Raw genomic sequence first — 20,732 nt, 5'->3', positions numbered from 1 at the left:
CACTTTTACTGTTTTTCGTTGTTTCCCGTGAATTAGGTTTTTGAGTGATTAAGGAACATTTTCTCAGACACCACTCAACATATGACTCTGAATTTTTCACAGGCTATTCATATCATAAATGCACACATTTTGACCCGGGGGTTTCAGGGAAAAAGGAGTTGAACAAAAGTTACAGCCATGAATGAGCATAATTTTTTAACCGCGAAACTTATTATGTAAAATTTTTTTTCAAAATGTAGGTAATATTTCCCAAATTTACCGGGTCAAAAGTTGTAAATGGAGTCAATAAAGATGTAGAAAAAATTTGGTGCCGATTAAACAATTTTTCACTGAGGAAATGTTCCTTATGTTAACATTGGCTAATACAACCTCTGGGTCGAGTGGGAGTTATGAGTGGGAGAAAATGAGTGAGAATACATGATTCTATGAATTTTTTGATTAGTTACTCTCTGACAAATATGATTGTGTTAATATATTTTATGATACTGTAGTTGGGAATTTCTCTGGCATCGATGTTTCTCAAAAGTTACAAAATGTAAGTAGCAATGAATAATTTCCCGAACTCTTTTTCAGTCCCTGCCTCATACGATTTTGTTTCCTTGGATCTTACTCATGATTTTCAATTATTATCATACACTATAAGAGCCTGGGCGAAGATGATTTGCAGCCTTCATGAATGGAGTTATCAATAATTCTAATCACTCAAGGAACAAGAAACCGAATAACTATCCAGCTAACAATATCCATCTTCATTATTACAAGTTTACTTATCATAGCTAAAGCTAAGTGAAGAGATTTATTTATCGAGTGTTACTCGATAAACTTCATTCCATACTCTACCAACGTTAGTAGACTAATGTCTAGTAGCTTTGATACCTACTCTACAACTTGTTTGTCAAATTAATAAATGCATAATGAAAATTGGCACAGTCACCAAAGCGGACCTGCTGTTTGTTTACATTTTTATGTTCACGTGCTCTGAGAAACTGATTTGCTTTGATCAAAGAAAGAGATATTGAGCGTATGATTGATTGTAAAGACCTAAACAGTATTTCAAAATTAATAGTTCTGCAACTACAACAAATATGAAGTTTGATGTTTGACCTTTGACGATACATGCTGTTTTCCTCTCACTGTATTAGCCTAATTAGAACAATCTATCATTCAATCACTCATTGGATGGTTCTAACTATTAGATCACACGCAAGCCCACACCGTACATAGATGGTCATTTACTGCAGGACTTGTTACCTTATCGGCATGCCGACTGTGACGTACGATTGGAAAGTAAAAGTAGCATAGCACACCTGAGCATAGTTGTGGTCATGTTGGTAGCTGCGGCGTCGGTTGAGCAGGTCCGAGTCCACTAAGGTCATCGCCGTTGATGAGAGAAGAGCTAGAAGAGAGAAGATCCTCATGCTGGCGACGGGGACTGGGCACTCAGGGTTGGGCTGGTGCTGGGCCTGGCAGCATGCCTGTGCGGTCCTCAGCGGTCGCCGGTCACGAAGAAAGTGACTCTCACTGCAGCCGCTGCCACTGCTCTGATGGCCAAACACATTTCACATTCATTCCACCGCTACTCTCCCACCCGTGCAGCGGGTCGGTCACCACCGGATGTCAGCTCTTTGTTTTGCTCGTAAATATTTTCAATTCATCCTCCAATGTAATCCGTTGCCCTAGAAATCAATGCCAAGGAGCTGGCAAGGCTTGTCTCAGTTATGTAATGTGACGCCACTGTAACAACAGCCTCTACTGCGGGCTGTTGGAGATGATAGATCAACTATTATGAATTAATAGTTAAATAGTGAATAGTTGAATATTAAAATAGTTAAAAGTTAATAGTTTGATTGATTGAATGAATTTAATTAAGTCATTTCATTCGTTAGATGATAGAGAACACAAATAAAAAATCATACTAATACCGAAAAAGTTATGTTGAATTAATTGAAATTGATTTATTGATAGTAATTAATCGGTATATAATAAAAATAAATTGAATTTTTTTATAATTAGATTGTTACATTTTGTGTTCCATGAGTACTGTATGGGCACTTCAAATAGTCGGTCCCGGCTGAAGTATGACAATCGTAAGACTTATTGACGGCTTAAATGATATAATCAGGCGAGGTGAATCTTCCGTCAGGAACTCCTCACCAATAAGAGCCTTACAAATATTACTAGTAGTTCTGTGCACAGTAGACCTCGCGCTCAGTAAGTTACATTGACCTGTTGTGATGTTTTGTCAGAAATTAATAAATAATTTATCAATTTTAAATGCCTAGGAAAAATCCTAAATAAATAAACATAGAGCTTTCTGTCCTATCGTACCGTGACGTTTCGTCCCGGAATGTGAGTGTGAGCGCTGTTATCAGGTCTGACTTCAACTGTCTGCAACGTTGATGGAAAGATACATTTTCGAGATGTTCGATGTTTTTGAATGGGTAGTATTATAGTCAACTGTCTACTAACGTTGATGGAAATATACATTTTCAAGATGTTCAATGTTTTTGAACGGGTAGTATTATAATCCACTAGACAGCTGATTTATGATTAATAATTCCAAAGTTTGATTTTTACGGTAATATTGGCGTTCAAAGGAGACTCCTTTTTCCTATTATCCTTGAAATGCAAAATTTCAAAAAGCCATATGTATACGTCGACGCGAAATTCAAAAAGGAACATACCTGTTAAATTTTATGAAAATCTATTGCTGCTGCTGCGTTTCGCTGTAAATGCGGAACATAAAAAACATAAATAAAAACAAAAAACATATAAACATAAAGAGAAATGCAAAACCGTCGACTTGAATCTTAGACCTCACTTCGCTCGGTCAATTACTATAAGTATATTTCTGTTGAGTTGAAGTTGGATGTGCTTATAGCAACTAATACAGCGTGGCTACAGTCGTCGCTTAGGAATTGGACCTTTAGCGGGAATTGTTCTGTTCTCTTAACAGATGTTAAGATCTCTTAGCACTAGAATTGTTATTGTATTTTTGCATATTTATGCTGAGTTGAACCAGGGGTTGATAATATTTATAGAAAGCGGTCCAGAGGCCCCTACCCTCACAAATTGTAAAAAGTTTGTTGATAATATATGAAAAATTGAAAATTTTGATTGAAATTAGATTTTCGAAAATATTTATGATAGGTATAAGACTACAGCAGTTTCTAATGTTTCTAGAACCATAATACGAAATTCGTAGGTTGAAAATTGAAACATTGCTGGCAGGTTTGCCAACTCATTTCACTAGACCTTTGTATAAATGAGAATGCAGTTCTGTGGTTAACTATTAAAATATTCAAGAAAATAAAGATTCAAAACAGACCCCAATGCTCATACAGAGGATAGACTCTCTTTGAGTAGCTTGTCAAGGAAGCCATATCATTACTGAAGGATAAGACATGCTTTTGAAAAGGTCTGGATTAGACTCGTTTGGAACAGGCAATAGATGGATAAGGCTTTACTTTGAACTACTGCAAAGTTTTTCCTATCAATTTGTTGTGAAGAGTTTTTTTGGAATTTCTGCTTCTGCCCAATCGACGCAGAAATTGATACAGATGGCAATGCAATATCTAACTCATTTTTGATTTTTTGGGATAAGACTCTTTTGGAAATAATAGACTCAAATAACGCTGGAGACACAAGAGATCTGCTATCTCTTCATAGTGAATGATTTAATAGAATCAACAGTTGCCAACAGTTTGCAATTGAATAATCTTATTTTCTCTAATTTCGAGCTTATTTTCAATTTTAGGTGAAAATGTTACTGAACATTAATTGTAGAGATTTTCATGCTTAATCTTTTCCAATTGAAATATTTTGTTTAAATTGTATCTGAAGCCTGATAATTGAAAATCTAAAATCAAACTTTGCATAGATGGTGCAGAGATCCTGAAATTTTTACAGATATGGGACTTGTAGCAGTTGATAAAGCTGATCAATGACTTTTCTAGGTATGAATTTGATCAAAATCGTTGGAGCCATTTCCGAGAAAATTGCGTAAAACCCTGATTTTGACAACATTTTCGCCATTTTAGCCGCCATCTTGAATTGCATTTGATCGAAATTGTTCGTGTCGGATCCTTATAGTGTAAGGACCTCAAGTTCCAAATTTCAAGTCATTCCGTTAATTGGGAGATGAGATATCGTGTACACAGACGCACCTTACCTATGGTAATAGGGCAAGGAAAGTAGAAAAATAAATATAAACAAAAAAGAAATGCAAAACCGTCGACTTAAATCTTAGACCTCACTTCGCTCGGTCAATTACTGTAAGTATTTCTGTTGAGTTGAACTACGTTCTGTTGAGTATTGGATGTGCTTATAGCAACTAATACAGTGTGGCTACAGTCGTCGCTTAGGAATTGGACCTTTAGCGGAAATTGTTCTGTTCTCTTAACAGATTTCTGTTCTCTTAACATCATCTGTTCTCTTTTAGCACTGGAAATGTTATTGTATATTTTGCATTACTATGTTGAGTTTAACCAGAGGTTGAAAATAATTATAGCAAGCGGTCCAGAGGCCCCTACCCTCACAAATTGTAAAAAGATTGTTGACAATATATGAAAAATTGAAAATTTTGATTTAAATTATATTTTCGAAAATATTTATGATAGGTATAAGACTACATATGATGTTTCTAGCTACAGTTCATATTATTGTTTCTTCAATGGGCTTGTGATGCTGGGGCTCGCCTTTGGGAAACGCTCTCAACGTTCTACACCTCCAAAATCCTTGGGTTTCTGGAAATATTTTCTTTATTAGATACTGTTTCTCCTAGCAATATTATTGGTTACTTGTGAAAAGTAATAACTTCTTTTCTTATTCCATCATAAAATGTAATAATTCATTATATCTATGAGATAGGATGTAATGATTCTCCTTTGAATTCATCATTGGAAATTAATGATAAACACATTTGCACGAATCATTATTCCATCATTGAAGGTATACTATTCATGGATATTAGTAAACAGGAGTGAACCTCTTGATTTACGAACCGGATTTAAACATAATGATTAACTGAAATTTATCCACAGATCGAGTTGGACATGTAATAAAAGGTAACTTCCTGCAAAACACTCCATTCAAGGGAAGTGGTTGATGAACGCCGATCCAGATAAGTAAAAGTGCAGTCCCAAGAATCCAAGTTTATACATCAAGGTCTTGTATTACACCATTACGTATTACAAGGACGAAAAATGTATCTTAGTGAAAGTGGTCAAAACATGATCTTCTCAAGATCAAGTTGGTCAAGAATAATGTTGATGTGATCTTGATTAGAACGGAAGAGTAGAGCCGAGTAACAACTTAATTGAGTCAAATGAGAAACATGAAAAATTGAAACGACACTCGTTTGTTTCTTGTCTCGTCTGTGTAGTAGCCTTTGTCTTAGACATTGAATATGAACTTGCGAAAGGGAAAGTAGAAATTTCACTATGGCCATATAAGATGCGCAAGTTATGCAAGATTTAGGACATGAGAAACTCATTGATAAGTTAGTATTCAAATGTTGGATCCATTATTCGCAGTGCTGCAATTTACAGTAGAATCTCACAATATAGAAATATCATTATAAAAATAATTACATGAGACCATTTTTTTATCATTTTTCTATACAAACACTACAAGTTTTAGCTTTCAAGCCATTTTCAATTGTCATTTTCTCAAAATGGATTATTATTGTCCAGTAAAGAAATATTATTTCTTTCTTAGCAGCTGGCTCATTCTATATTTTTGTCAAATATTAGGTAATGGAAATTAAAAAAAAAAAAAATAAAAAAATAAAATGAGCCTGGTGTTAAAGAAGATTAAATATCTCTTATATCTGTTTACTGGACAATAATAATTCATTTTGAAAGAAGAACACTTGAAAACAGCTTGAAAGCTGAATTTAGTAGTCTCATTAAAACACTTTATTAGAAAATATAAAATGTTAAATGAAACTTAATGAATTGAATATTAATTGAATTCCAGCTCATTCAGACTCCCCTACACACTAAGCGAGAAATATGTAAATACATTTTATAATTATTATCATATCAATTAATAGTTGAAGTTTCGCTTGAGTTTCAATCTATTACGTATTTCAGTGCACAGATGAGTTGTAATTTTCACACAAAATCATTCATGAGTAAGAAATTCACGATCTGCCAACTTATTACTACGGTACATGGTTTATCACTCCGATTCTCATCACAACTTGGCTGAGGGAGCTAATGAAGTCCAAGTTGTTGCTGGAATGAAATATTCTGTGTTCAACTGAACCGTAATAACGAGCGAAATTCTAGGAGAGCACAGGTAGTCTACCTACAGGAGAAAATCCAAGTTGAACGATAGAACATTTCCCGATTCAAATAATATCAGACACAACTTCCAATGTCGCTTGAAGCGTCTATGAACTTTGCGACTTTGTAGCTAGCAGGAATCGAGGAAAATATTCGACGTTGAAACAAGTTGACATGAAATTCCTATAATTTGTTCATTGATTTGAGAACTCAAAATATTAGAGTTGTAAATCATCTATCAGAAATATAGATGATTATTTTTACCATCATGGTCAGTTTCATAATATCGTTATTTCAATGGTATTTCCCGTATTCGACAATATGGAGTTGCATTTTCCATTGTAGACGACCGTGGTTACCGACAAAATATCAAATGTGGGAACGGCAAATAAATATATGTGCCAAATTATGGAGAATTTTATATTTATACATTTTATTAGAATTATTGCTATCTGAAATCCAAGAATAAGAAAATTATACGAGATAATTTCATATAAAATTCGTAACCAACTATAATTTCCAACATTTTTTACTGTGAAAAACCAGTGTGGGAATGCCATTGCAATGTTACACCGATGCCTGATGATATGCCTGATGATTCTTACTTTACTCCTAAATTTCGATTTCTTGATCAGTCTGAAAATTTTGGTGTAGTTCATTTCATTTTCTGAAAATCATATATATTCAAAAGTTATTGTGATGTTGGAATCCTTCCCTAAACTTTCACTTTATTGATGAGATTTTCGTTTAAACTTTATTCTTCCAGTAATTATTATAATTCATAATAACGAGTTGAATAATTACTATGCATATTTCACTTTTTTCAAGTAACAATTTTGAGTGATGTGAATTTGCATTCTTGTATCATATGCTACTCTGTACGAAATGATCCATCTAACACTACGAAATGGTTCACTGATTCTCTTCTATGAAAGCTCCGATCAATCGAATAACTCTCAATGGACAGGTCAGGAATTGAATATTGACAGAGGAAACATTTTTGTGAAGCAGAAGTTTATTAATTTATCAAAAAACCGTCTGTTTCTGTATGTTAAAATTACATTGTACTCTTTTGTTGGATGATGAATCACATAAATGATAATAGTCATTTGTCAAGATCTTCTATAAGAAGAGATTCAAATACTTAATGTAAGTGTATTGTTTTGTGACAGTTCAGAAGTCTATTTGTGGTGGGGCGCAAGTGCATTCTCCCTCCAACTGCTCCTTGATCCATTCCTTGTAGTTGACAACTCTGGTATAGACTCCCGGATAATTTGGCCTTGCACATCCTCTTCCCCAAGACACGATTCCTGCAGAGAAACCCAATTAAAATTGATGAGAAAATGTACATCAGAGAAACTTTAAATGGAAGAATTTTAACATATAATACGCAAGCTATAATGTCCTTACTGAAGTGATTTCTTGTCTATCCATCCAAAAGAATCGATTATCAAAATTCAAACTCGTACAATTTTGTACTCTAAGCAAATTATTTGGATTTCGACCTTTAAATTTACAATGAATTTCGGAAGCTCTTTACTCATCCAGCTTCCAAGTTGTTTCAAAAGTATGCTATAAATAGTCTCCTCACCATAACTTTTAAGTACGCTGCACACAAGGACAATGATTGCAGCTTCCACTAGCTGAATTGGAAATGTCAAGTAGCCTACATATTTGAGGTCCGGACTTTTCCAATTCGGCAATCCCGCCGCAGCTAGTGAAAGCTTCTATCGTCCCTGTCTGCAGGCTGCTTTAGTGTAAATAAACTAAGTAAGAAGAGCACAACAATTTTTCATGTTATTCATTTATTCATAATATGCAAATACAATCCAGGTAAAAGCAACAGGCATTTGCCCAAAACTGCTTCAAAAGATACTTTATTGTGGATTCAGATCACAACTTCATTATGCAATAATATTTTATTGTTCATAAATGAGTTGAGTTGATGGAAGTGGAGCCAACCAGAGATCTATCACTCAACATTCTGGAAAGTTAAAACTTCCCACTTCACCATACTTATCAACCTCAACATTATCATACTCACATCCTGGATGTGGGAATAAGAAAACAAACTTACCGGCAACTTCCATGTGAGCTGAATTGGAACTATTCAGGTGCAAGGGACCACCGCTGTCACCCTGAAATTCGATGAAAAAATGATTAAGTAGTACTTTGATTATCACCGTAACTACTATCGTCACTTCCATTAGAAGTGATTGGGCTATTGAGGCCCAATTCTAAATAATAGCAGCCTATACCAAATAAATAAATGAATAGCCTATCAGGCTATTGAATAAAGTGGGAGAAATTCATGAAAAGCTCTTTTATTGAATTTTGAGAATAAATCTTGTGAATCATGAAGATGAATATCAAATATTCAAAAATTTTGAAAAATATATGAATATTAAATCTTGTTTTGAGAAAGATTAACAAAGTGGATATTTACCTGACAAGCGTCTAGTTTGCCTTCCAAGTATCCAGCACAAAGCATGTTATTGGTGAGTCTCGATTTACTGTAACCGGACTTTAAGCACTGTTCGGTAGACATTATTGGCACTGACACCTGAAAAACACATACGGTATTTACTTAGTCATTTGACACAACTCACATCATGCTCATCTCTGAGGTAGAACGAATAATTATTGATTATAATGTTGACTAATTCACACGTGAATAGTACTTTCAAATACAGTAAATATTAGAAATCTGTTTCAAATGAAAATCAAAATTAAACGGCCAAACATATTTCGAGATTTGAAAGGATTTCGAATGCGATTTACAACTGCTACTATTATGCTCTAGCAAATTGTACATAGGTATGAAATACCGTATTTCAACTTCTGGAATTGCATTTGTAGAAAAACAGGACAATTAATCTCATCCTAGAGAAACTTTACGAAAATTCGTAGAAGTATAAAGGAATCTCATTTCGCTCCATGATCTGAAGATCTTTGATCAAATCGTCAGACTGCTTATCCAGCTCACAAATTCGTCTTTCAAATTAGTGTCGAAGGAAGACTTTGTCTCAACTTTCGACTTGTTTCTTCAGAAACGATGACTTGTTTGTTTTGTAATGAAAGTTTGCCAATTTCCAAATTACTCAAAGGTAACTGGGTCACTCCAATTCTGTATCTGAAAATCTGAATGAAATTTCTAAAAGTTGAGCACGATGTTACTCAGTTATCTTGACTGCTCCAATGGATAAGTTATCTGGTCTCCCTGTAATCAACAGGAATACAAACCGATTGGAAAAAATCCAAACTACTTCATGAAACTTTTTCAAATAAACAGGTAAACAATTTGGATGATCGACATTCTTTGATTCTCATTTAAACGAACAAAAAACTTACTTTATTGAGAACATTGGCTGTGGGTTTCTTCTCATTGAGCCTTCCCCAACCAGCTACCACTCCAATTTTGGATGTATAGTCAGCACTCTCTGCAAAATATTATTACAGTTAGAATTTTTTAAGATTATTTAAAGAAATATGATAAGAATTTCATAGAAATGAAAATCAGCAATGGGACCATTATACAAATAATAACTTATGTATCACATATTAGCCTCAAAATTAATATGAATGAGAGTTATTCAAATGAAGTATTAATATTCATTTCCTGTCAGCCAATTCATCACAATTTAATCACGCTTTATTTCAAACAAGAGTTGCTCCGCTTCATGATTCACATAAGAGTAAGAGAATGAAAATATTCAAACTCTATATTACAAAAGGAATAATGTTAATAATAATGTAATTTGACAACCAGTTTAGACTCCTTCCAAGAGAACAGATTTATAGAGAAATCGAACCAATAACTGACGCAATGCGCAAAAAGAGAATTTCTTTCTTTGGACATATTCTTAGAACCCCAGCGAAGACTTATTGAAAAATTCATGAGTGCGAAAACAGACAGAGCCACAATTCCTTGGCTTGTGGAAATAAAAAAAGACATATCGGAACTAAATTTAACTATTGACGATGTCAAAAATCGCACAAAAATCTATAGGGAAACCATCACTGACAGAAAGAGAATCTTATCTTTAAAAACAATTAGGAGAAGGCAGCAGGTTTGTTCAGATGAATTGAGAAAAGAAAGATCTGACAGAATGAAAAGGTACTGGGAAGAAAGGAAGAGATTTGAAGCGAATAAACGAATAAAGAGGACTAACCAGAGACTACAGTGATCCTATGTGGTCATAAAATTGAAATAAATAAATGAATTTAATCTTATTCTCTCAAATCATTCTGTTTATAAACTTATCACTGAATAAACCTTGATAATAGCTTTAATAATACCTTTGATATCTCTGAAAATAATTATTACTGAATCAACTCAATAAATTACTGAATTACTCAATAAATAAAATTTAAGTTTTCTAAAAATGTTTTTTTTTATTTAAGTTTTCTGTAACTGATTAAAAAAATGTCCAATGATGTGAATTCTCATTCTTCTCTTCACTGGGAGTGAAAGAGGATTGTAAACCTGTTGAGTATCTCGATTAAAGAAAGAGATTTGTTTGAGTCGGAGATGAATGAATAGAAATTGGTTTATAACCAACAAGTTTTTAAAACTTGGTGAGACCATTCTAGGCCAAAACATCTAATCTGATTCATTCAGAGGTTGTCTTAGAAGAGTTTCTCATAGTATCAGCTGAACCAGTAGTGGCTGAAGTTTGAATGTACTCCTAAATAGTGTATGAACCTCATTGTTATTGGTGTGGCCAGTTTCTGAAGGTCCACTGCACAGAATTCAAGTTATCTAAGGTCAGAGAAATGAATATAATATCTGTGATATGAAGTTGGGCAATATCGTGAAGGGCGATTATATGCTGAATCTAGGCAATTTGCTGAGTAGCTGCTGCCGGCTGCTGCCGCTGCTACTGTAGCGTGTCAGTGGCGGTGGCGGCGGTTACCTTGTTGCAGCGACCCGCATGCTTCATTACCGTGTCGGTGTCAATTTGAATAATTGACATTGTCAGAGCATTGAAAGGCAAGGTGAGTGCAGTCTGAGTGCCTTGAGAACGCCAACATAATTTACAAAACAAAGCGCTCTATAACACTATTACTATGCATCTAATAATCGAGCGAACTTCGTTATGGGCTTCATCGATGTCAGCTCCAGATTTCAAGACATTTCAGGTAAGGAAACCCATTTGAATCGGCGCCGCTATTGTACGGCTCGAAACCACACACTACATACAAGCACACTGTGCTGTGCTGGCTGATGTAATAGGAATTGAATGGGGAAGATCAATGACTGAGTGCATATCTGATATTCAGATTCTCTCTATTGAGATTAATTAGTTTCTACAGCAGTATATTTGAACGATATTTGAGTAATATTCAGGGGAATAAATGTTATAATATCTCCAATTGTAAGAATGTGATGTGGGTTTGATATCCGTTTGATCTGCTAATAGAAAATTCTTCACAAAGCAATAGGTTCAAAGTTTATCCTAAGAGTTTGAGAGTATAACCTCGTATTCATCATTGATATTGGTTTAGTAGTAGCAGCAGTATTCCATAGATATAATGTGGTTGTTATTTGTAACTCAATAACTCTTTTTGGACATAGTTAAACTCCTCTGAAGCTTTTGCAGCCTCACTTCACCTTGTATCAAGTTAACTTGGAATGACATGAATCATTTATATCAATTCATGAGTAAAGAAGAATTGAGAAAGAAAATGTAATAAATAATGAAAAAACACCGTTTAATTCCTCAAATATTGCAACCGGTTATGAGCCTCTCCCATATCTACTATTTGTCTTAATATTATTATATGTATTTTGAATCTTCCAATGGAAGTTCGATAACTCCAAGTTTCAAGAAGAATGTGCTTGTAACTTGCCAGCGAAAAAAATTGAACATTGAAATACTCTTCAATATAATACACCACTGTGATACAATACTCAAAGCACTTCAATATAATTTCTCAGCACTACAGATGGAAATTAACATGAAAACCACTTATACTCACTGTCTTGAGGCAGACATGCAGTTCTGAGATTGGAATCTTGAATATTCACTGGTGCATCAAGCTTTAGAATGGCAATATCGTTGTTAAAGTTTGAGATAGTGAAATTTGGATGTGCCATTACTTTTGCCACTTTTCTCTTAGTCAATTCAGTTTCATTTCTCAATCGACGATCATGTTCACCAAGGAGCACCGACATTTCTTTGTGTTTCAATCTGGAAATAGAAAAGCAAAAATCATGCAATACAATGAAGACTATGGCTTGTTACATAATTTGAATAAGATCTCAGTTTTTCATCCAGATTGCATGTTATCTTATACAGTGAATTTTTCACAACCAATGTCTCTCACTCCAAGGGGATATGAATCCTAGTCACATGCATGGAGAGTTTAAAAGTTTCTGAATAGATTCTTCAACATCTGTTCTGCATTGCATATTGGAGAGATAGTTGAGATTCTGCTCGTGCTTGTAGTCGAAAATTTGAAAAACTATGATAATAGAATAAATTATTTGGCTTAGGGTTCAGAAAAGAGTGGGAGAAAGTTTCGGGAAAATAGAAACTAGTACTGAACAAAAACTATTTGAGTTAGAGAGGAGAGAAAGAAAGTATTGGAAAAAATTATGTGGGAGATGAAAACGAATTATCTGACAGAAGTTTGAAATGACTTGAAAGAAATATATTCATTCCGCATAAATTATTTCTATATTCGTTCTAAATTCAAACTAATTCATCCTCTTCAATATTACAATACTTAATATAGCTTAAGAAAGAAAATTAGCTATTGAAAAGCATTTTTCCAATAATATTGGAATGATTAATGTAAAAATATTATTGATTTCCTCTCAGATCTTAAAGTTCTATAAAATGTTCGTACATATCATTCCAGAGTATAGATTGAATCTTGATGAGACATCCTCATTAGATTGTTGCGGCTAGTTGAAGTAATTTTGAAGCTAGTTAATTTATCAAAGAAACACTTAATTACAAAGTGAGCACCACTAACTAATACAGTTTGTGAACTCACCCTTCAACACAATGCGCTGCAGTCAATAGATGTTGACGTGTTATTAATGCACCAGCACAGTAGAACTTCCCTTTATAGCTCAACATTGCAATCCAGGGAAACTCGTTGATTCTGGTCTCATTTCCACCTACTATTCGCATCGTTCGACTACTCACGCCACACACTGCAAACATTCACATTCATCATCAGTGATTAGGCAAATAGGAACAAACTTTATCACAATATTCCGGAAGATTATCATTGATTACTTGATTTGGCAGTTCCATAGTTGAAAACAGTAATTGAAAAGTTGAGTGAAAGAAAAGTGATCGTTTATAGGGATTTTGATAGTTTTATCCATTGAGACTTTGAGTACAAGAGGATATCAGAGATTTTTGTAAGAGATTTCAAATAAACTCGTAAATTCTTCTAATAAGTTGATTGCCTTGTATTGTGTATACCAAAGAATGTGAATCAATGCATAGTAGTATAATTATTGCTGTGTGATCTGTGCAGATCCTTAATTATCCTGGTACACCGCAAATAACATTTGATAACATCAGCAATAATTTGTTTAAATAATTATTCCTGTAGTTTAGTGATTGGATTATTTCGGTACATACTACAAGCTACCGTACTTCTTAAAAATGAGCTTTATAAGCAAATAACAAAGTCACACTGAAATACTTCAAGCTGTTTATTGAATAGCTTATTTCATTAATAATAATATATTTTCTCTTCATCCACAATAGAGAGTTCATCATATTTTGAAATCCGATGAATCGATCAATTTATATGAAAACAAGTTTTGAGTCATGATATCTTGATTTCTCCATTTCAAACTGGAGAAACTATTAAATTTGTGGGTGAATATACATTACGCTGCAACTTTCCGTTGCAGAATATTCATTGCATACATTTAACGAGAAGCTATAGAGGAAAAGCATGTAATAGAATCAGGAGACCTACCACAACGACAAGCGTTTCCGGTCTGTTTTGGCGGGAGAATTTCCAACGATTCAGGTTCCTCAGCGGTGATGTTGTGGACGGTTAAATGACTCTCATTCGTCTGTGTGTCGATTTCAAGAGTCACAATCGTCGTCAGTTGTGGGTGTTGTGTGTCATTGTGGTGTAGCTGGACATTTGAACTCGGAAGAGGAGGTCGTTTCTGCGACAAAAGTTGGCAAAAGTTCTGTTATCAAACTCAAAAATTGGGCTCAGTTACAAGTGCAATATCAATAATATTACATTTTAGTAGGCTACTTGCTTCTGGAAATGTCAAAAGAGGCGAATTTTTACTGAATCTTTCATTTTAGTGGGATACTTGTTTCTAGAAATCTCAAAGGAAGTGAATTTCTACTCAATCGAAGAAGTTGATCTCAGCAATTGAATGTTACAGATTATCTTCTATTCTGAACTAGGTCTATCACTTCCTGAAGCTGTTGTTTCATTCCCTCTCATCGGCCTGTGAACTGATGATTTAGCTCTGGAACAAACCCTCAACAAGAGCAGAATGATTCTCAAAGTCTAGACAAAGCTTTGAACAGTAACCATTAATCTAGATCCAGCACTATTGCAAAAAGAAAATTCACCTCACGATTATTACAGACAAGATATTAAATTAGAAATATGAAACACTATTACACCATCGTATCAATGTTTTATTGGTTGTTCTCGTTTTACAATTTATAAAATTATACTTTCTGGTTGATTTTCGAATTATTCATAATTGGGGTGTGTTTGTTCAGTGGCCTAAAGAATCTCATAAGAAGAAATGAAGTATGTATATATTCACTTCTATTTAATTTGATTTTTCACTTTAATACTTCAATACAATTCAAATTCTCAGTTCTCAGAGATCCTATACTCTTATGTACATTTCTATCATAAAATTATATAATACTCCAAACCATATTCAAACTTTTTTTATCGAGAAAAGTTCGAATAATTATGATGATTACTCAATGGTTGAAAAATCGATATTCGACCCAATGACCTACTAAAAATCATAGCTTCAACATAATTGACTGAAACCGTAACTCTTTTCTCGAACGCAAGAACAATGAGTTTAAAAATTATCTTTTGAAAAAGAACTACCCTAATTAGTTGATGAATCGATCCAAATTCCATTGATGCCTTCAAATGCAACTACTTTTCGATGAGAGGGTGGAGATTCGCCTGCAAACGAGAGGAAGTGTCCGTGGCTCAAATTATAAAGGATTAAGTGGCGAATCCGTAGAAGATTTTTCCTTTGATTTTTCAAGCGTCTCCACGGTACAAAAGAGAAATAAATGAATTAGCATGCTGAAAGAGGATGTAAGAGAATGGAAAAAGGAGTTATTAACACGTGCGCTTCTTTCCCTTTTTTCGAATTAATGTGACAAATTCCAGGTCGAACTTTAAAGCATCACTATTTGCGTGAAACGAGAATATTCATGTACTGTATATTTCATCATCTTTTTCTTTTTGTAACTATAATTATTGCTGATACGTTCGTACGTTTGTAAATGAATTTATCAAATCATTAGTTTCAAATCCTCCTTGATAGTATATGGCTCTACATCACCAATTATTGTCTTTTGTAGAATTTGTCTAGAGTCGATTATTATGACTACAGTAACTATATTACCCAATATAGTTACTGTAATTATGACCAACTTTATTTGAGCTGCTTTGTACAGTGATTTCTCGATTTCCAGTTCTTTGGCTTCCACCATCATCCTTGAACTCTCATCAGCTGTTGGAGGTTGTAATTAACTCGATAAAAGGAATAACTTCTATCTTCAAATCAAGTTGACGTAGCTTCAGTCAGCTCGTGTTTCATTACAATTTCTTCTGTTATTTACTATTTCATATCTCATCTCACTCCATCACCCACACAAAAATCAGCAACTTATATGAATAATAAATAGATAAAAAAAATTTTGTAAAAATTTGGGAGAAGACAGTTTTGGGCTGTGCCTGTTGTCTTCTCCCAATCATATTATATTTATTATGATTATGATCTGATTGCCAATGGAATAAATAAATAATAAATAATAATAATAAATCGTACATTATTCAACCAATAATGATAGTAATAAGCAGAGAAAATGATATTGTTACACTCTACCATAACTCTACATAAATAAATTTAATATGAATAATCCTCCTCCACCCTCGAACAGCCTGCATAAAGGGACTTTATTAGCGGCTACTAGCTGGTACGGGAATGCGAAAGTGGAAATGTCCGGCTCAAATGTACATGGCATTTCGATGTATGTGTTCTCTCCTCAGCTAGTGGACGATTAGTTGACGCTACTACTGTCTCTGTGTGAAGGCTGTATGATATTCAGCAAGCAGGTCAAATATGAAACAATCGTTGATGGAGAAATCAAAAAAGATGTTCAACACCTTATTCATACTTTAGAAATTAACACAGGACGTGAAAATTGAGTGAATCAGTCAAATAATGTCCTGCAATCCAGAGTCCAGAGCTAGTGTTCTTTAGAATCAGAACATGCTTTCGTAAAACTCAGCAGAAAGAAGGAATAGGGTCAATTGAGAATAAATTGTAGTAGCAGCGGGCAGCGGCGGCATTGAAGGTTGATTAAAGTTGGATGCTCGGTCAGTGCATATTGGATTGAGAATCGAACAACAAAGCTGTTAACAGAGTGAGGCTGGCTGCGGCTGCGACTGGTAAGGGGTGGATTTGTTGCGCGACATGCATACAGATAAGAGCCGGCAATGAGGGGATAAGACAGCGACAAATGCAACCACGTGTAGCTGCTGCAGCCTAGAACCTACCTGCACCTACAATAGGGACAATATTCCCCCGCCTATTAAAATGCAAATTACATCCTGCCAGTGGACCGATCTGTCTATTATTCACCGCGCAACCCCGGCTCCGTCTGCGGAGTCAGACTGCGAATGAGTCGCCGTCCGTCTGTTGCAATATTTGCTCATTTCAAGTTCGCTTCGTGAAAAACAGCGCTAACTGCATCATCTCTTTCCTCCGCTAGGTGTCTGCGTGTGCGAATCTGATTCGCAAATGAATCATACACAAACATGTCTTGGGAGTTGGTGACCACAGTGTAATCACGTTTTACAAATTCCCATCAAGCTGCTCAGACTAGCATGGACTATATGAATTTCCCGAGTACTAAGTTAACAGTGTTTAATTCTGTTCCCAACAAAGTTGTATTACATGTTGAAAGAATGTCCAAGTACCACATCACAGTCTACTATCACAAAATGCGTTATATTCTCTATTCCTCAATTCAATCTCAGTCTCAATAATTAGTCTTAATTAATAATACATTTTTCAAGTGATGAGATTATCTTATTTAAATAAATTGAGACAAATTTTTAATGAATTTCAGAATAAATTAATTCTATCATCCTCCAGAGCATTTTACCATGATTATAACATTTTTTTCCATATATGGAATAATCACATAATCACTTCGGAATCAGCGAATTATTATCCTATACTATTAAACGAGCAACTTCTGTTTATATGTTTAGATGTTCGGATGTTTGGATGTTTAGATGTTCAAATATTTAGATGTTTATATGTTTGCATTTCACCGGATCTCGAAAACGGCTCTAACAATTATCACGAAATTCAGAACATAGAAGGTTTATAATATAAAGATTCGATTGCACTAGGTCTCATCCCTGTGAAAACTCGCTGAAGGACATTTAAAGGATAATTATTATTCATCCTTGGAAAAACAGCTGATAATAATTATTTCGTCGTCTGTTGGTGATGGAAGTGAATGAGCAAGTTCATGTGTGTGGGACTTATGACTATTCTGTGTGGACTTATGACTCAGCTGTTGAACTTTTGTTATCATTCAATCAGGTACTTAGTGCCGGTTGCAAAAAAGCCTGGTTATTTTCAATCCTGATTAATTCCAGTAGAACCATCTTTCTGAAATGGTCTTCTCTGATTTGCTTCACGTGAAGTTAATCAGGATTAAAATTTAACCGGCTTTTGTGCAACTGGGCCTTTGTGAGGGAAAATTTTGCATTCATCTGGGAATTAATCTCAATAAATGTGATTAGAAAGAACATTTCTGGGTGAATGCTATTATAATTTCTTCTTTCATAATAAAATTTTCATGCTTTTGTACTCCAGAGCGAAGCTTGGTCCCGATATTCAGTTTGAAACAGAGAATTTAATTTTTTTTAAATTGTAGTATTAAGGACATCGAATTTCTCGACATACCCTGATTTGATAGTTTTGCCTCATTGATGAGTTTGGGAACTTCTTATTGAATGGCTTTTGTGAATAATAATATTGATTATTTATGTATTTCAGTTTCTGTGAAGAACATTTAGATAGATCTCAAGGTTTTGTGAAATGGTTGTGTAATGTATCAAAACATCCTATTCAACCGAATATTCTGATTTATTTCTTGATGAACACTTCACATTCGAATTGTGTTTATGGAAAGATGTATTCTAGATGAAAATATGTATTCGGGTCACAGCATAAAATAACAGCGGATGCAAACAACAGCATAAAATAATCCAATCTTATGAACAAAAACAAAATGAATCTGGATTGATCCGTATTTTCACTAATCTCGATCTCACTTTGGGAATAATTTAGATTATTTTCACTACTCACTGCTGCTTTGACTGATGATCCGATTGATAGAAGGATGGCACTGCACAGAAAACTTAGAAGATACATGATGGAGAGCTAAATTATTGGAGCAATCAATTTGCAATGAACACACACCACACAACTGAGATATTTTTGAAACTGATTGTAATAATTTGAAAAGACACTTTTTATACAATTGAATGAACAATGACAGAAGGTCAACCTTCATGTCATGTTTTCAACAACTTTGCATCACGACCCCCTCTCCAGTTGACGAGTAGAGCAAAGCAAAGCAAAGAGGCTTACAAGTTACAACACTCCACGAGAAGGTCTCCCTAATGGGGTCATCTCACTGTTCACTGACTGTTTATGGAGCACAATTACTTGCCTGATCAATGTGTTCGATCTTTATAACGCTCACAAATGAACTTATTTTAATATATGCAAGCTCTGAGTTCAAATAGCTGCATTATAGACAAAAAAATCAGTTTAATGACCTTGTAACGAGCTGAAAACATTTTCAACTAGCGGAAACGGAAACTGGATGTGGAGTGAAGAAACTCTTGTGAATATTTAAACGCTTTTCAAAATTATCAGGTTCATTGTACAGCCCACTAATTAACTAGACTCTGTGCTCGTGAGCTTGAATCATTGGATTTGTAAAACTACTCCGAGTTGCAGTTTGCAGCAGAGAAGTCGGAAACTTCAGCAATACTCTGATATTTTCATTCTTTGATAAGTTTCAATAACTATTCAAATGGCTTGATGACATAATATGTCATACGAGTAGGCTATGTACATTTTGCAGCTCGTTGAGCCCAATTTTATTCCAGTTATCACACTTCACGAGCAATGTCATTATTACGAGTAAGTTTTCAATAATCATGCTTTTTATTATTATAACATATAAAACTACATTCATTGTAAATTGTGCTTCCACGAGAACATTTAGATAATAATTATTATCATAACAGAAAACTTCATTCATTGTGAATTGAGCCTTGTGACATGATTGAAAGACGATTCTGTACTCAATTCTTAAGATGTTCAATGCATTTTCATAAAAGTGTGCATGTTCAGTTATCAAGATAACAGCATAGTATTTTATGCTACTGTTCCTTCCACTCAAATCGATATCCGGTATGAGGTGTAAATACAGCGAATTAGTGCGGGTTCATGTTGCCACATCATTGGAATTTGGAGGAATGAGTAAGTTGTCACTACGACTTTCAAGCCTATCTCTGTAACTAGAAGTAAAAGTAGTATAAAAGGTGAAGGAGAGAATCTCCCATGCTCACATGTACAATATTTTCACATTCTGTCATCTTCCATTGATATCTTTGATTCATTAGTAGAGAAGATGCAATCAATTATTAATTATTATAAAAATGCGATGATAGTGGAAGCGACTCATTACATTATTTATTTGGAAGATGATAAGTAGTTTTAGGATGGGGTTCATGTATGCGAATTAAACGCTGTTCGTGTGAATCTTGAATCACTTGAAACTTGCAAGTTTTGATGATGAGTTCCGTAATTTTTTTCCATTCCTCTTACCATTTTAAATGTCTATGCTTACACTTGGAATACGTACCGTGAGTCATATTTCACATTAGTTTAATAATTATTCCCACCCCCTCTCACAACCACTCCTGTAATTGATCTATGTACATTTTATGTCATGGATTCTATCAGTGAGTTCATAGACTTTTCTGTTTTAGGATTGGAGTTTTTGAATTACCCACTCTTTTATATATATTTGGAAATTATTTCATTAATAATTACATATCAAATTATTCAGAAGACGAGAGTTTGAATGTTATTTAATATTATAAATTCATGTCAGAACTCTGTAATTTATC

At 34.4% G+C, this 20,732-nt stretch overlaps 1 protein-coding gene across 1 annotated transcript in view; it reads right to left on the bottom strand.

Annotated features, from left to right (window-relative positions):
• LOC111043597 (transmembrane protease serine 9) overlaps positions 1-19,251 on the bottom strand; it is a 34,752-nt gene extending 15,501 nt beyond the window's left edge. The window contains exons 1-9 of the mRNA XM_039424904.1: positions 18,892-19,251; positions 14,244-14,442; positions 13,296-13,458; positions 12,273-12,484; positions 9,642-9,730; positions 8,737-8,853; positions 8,368-8,428; positions 7,467-7,600; positions 1,308-1,541 (exon numbers count right to left, since the gene is read on the bottom strand). Of these exons, the coding sequence (XP_039280838.1) occupies positions 1,308-1,541; positions 7,467-7,600; positions 8,368-8,428; positions 8,737-8,853; positions 9,642-9,730; positions 12,273-12,484; positions 13,296-13,458; positions 14,244-14,442; positions 18,892-18,957 (1,275 nt within the window). The 5' untranslated portion in view covers positions 18,958-19,251. The remainder of the gene's footprint in view (positions 1-1,307; positions 1,542-7,466; positions 7,601-8,367; positions 8,429-8,736; positions 8,854-9,641; positions 9,731-12,272; positions 12,485-13,295; positions 13,459-14,243; positions 14,443-18,891) is intronic.
• Positions 19,252-20,732: the final 1,481 nt, after the last annotated feature.

The sequence above is a fragment of the Nilaparvata lugens genome, chromosome 1 (genome assembly GCF_014356525.2).
Source record: "Nilaparvata lugens isolate BPH chromosome 1, ASM1435652v1, whole genome shotgun sequence".
In the NCBI taxonomy this organism is placed as follows: Eukaryota; Metazoa; Arthropoda; class Insecta; order Hemiptera; family Delphacidae; genus Nilaparvata; species Nilaparvata lugens.
This window is presented reverse-complemented; position numbering and strand designations above follow the sequence as displayed.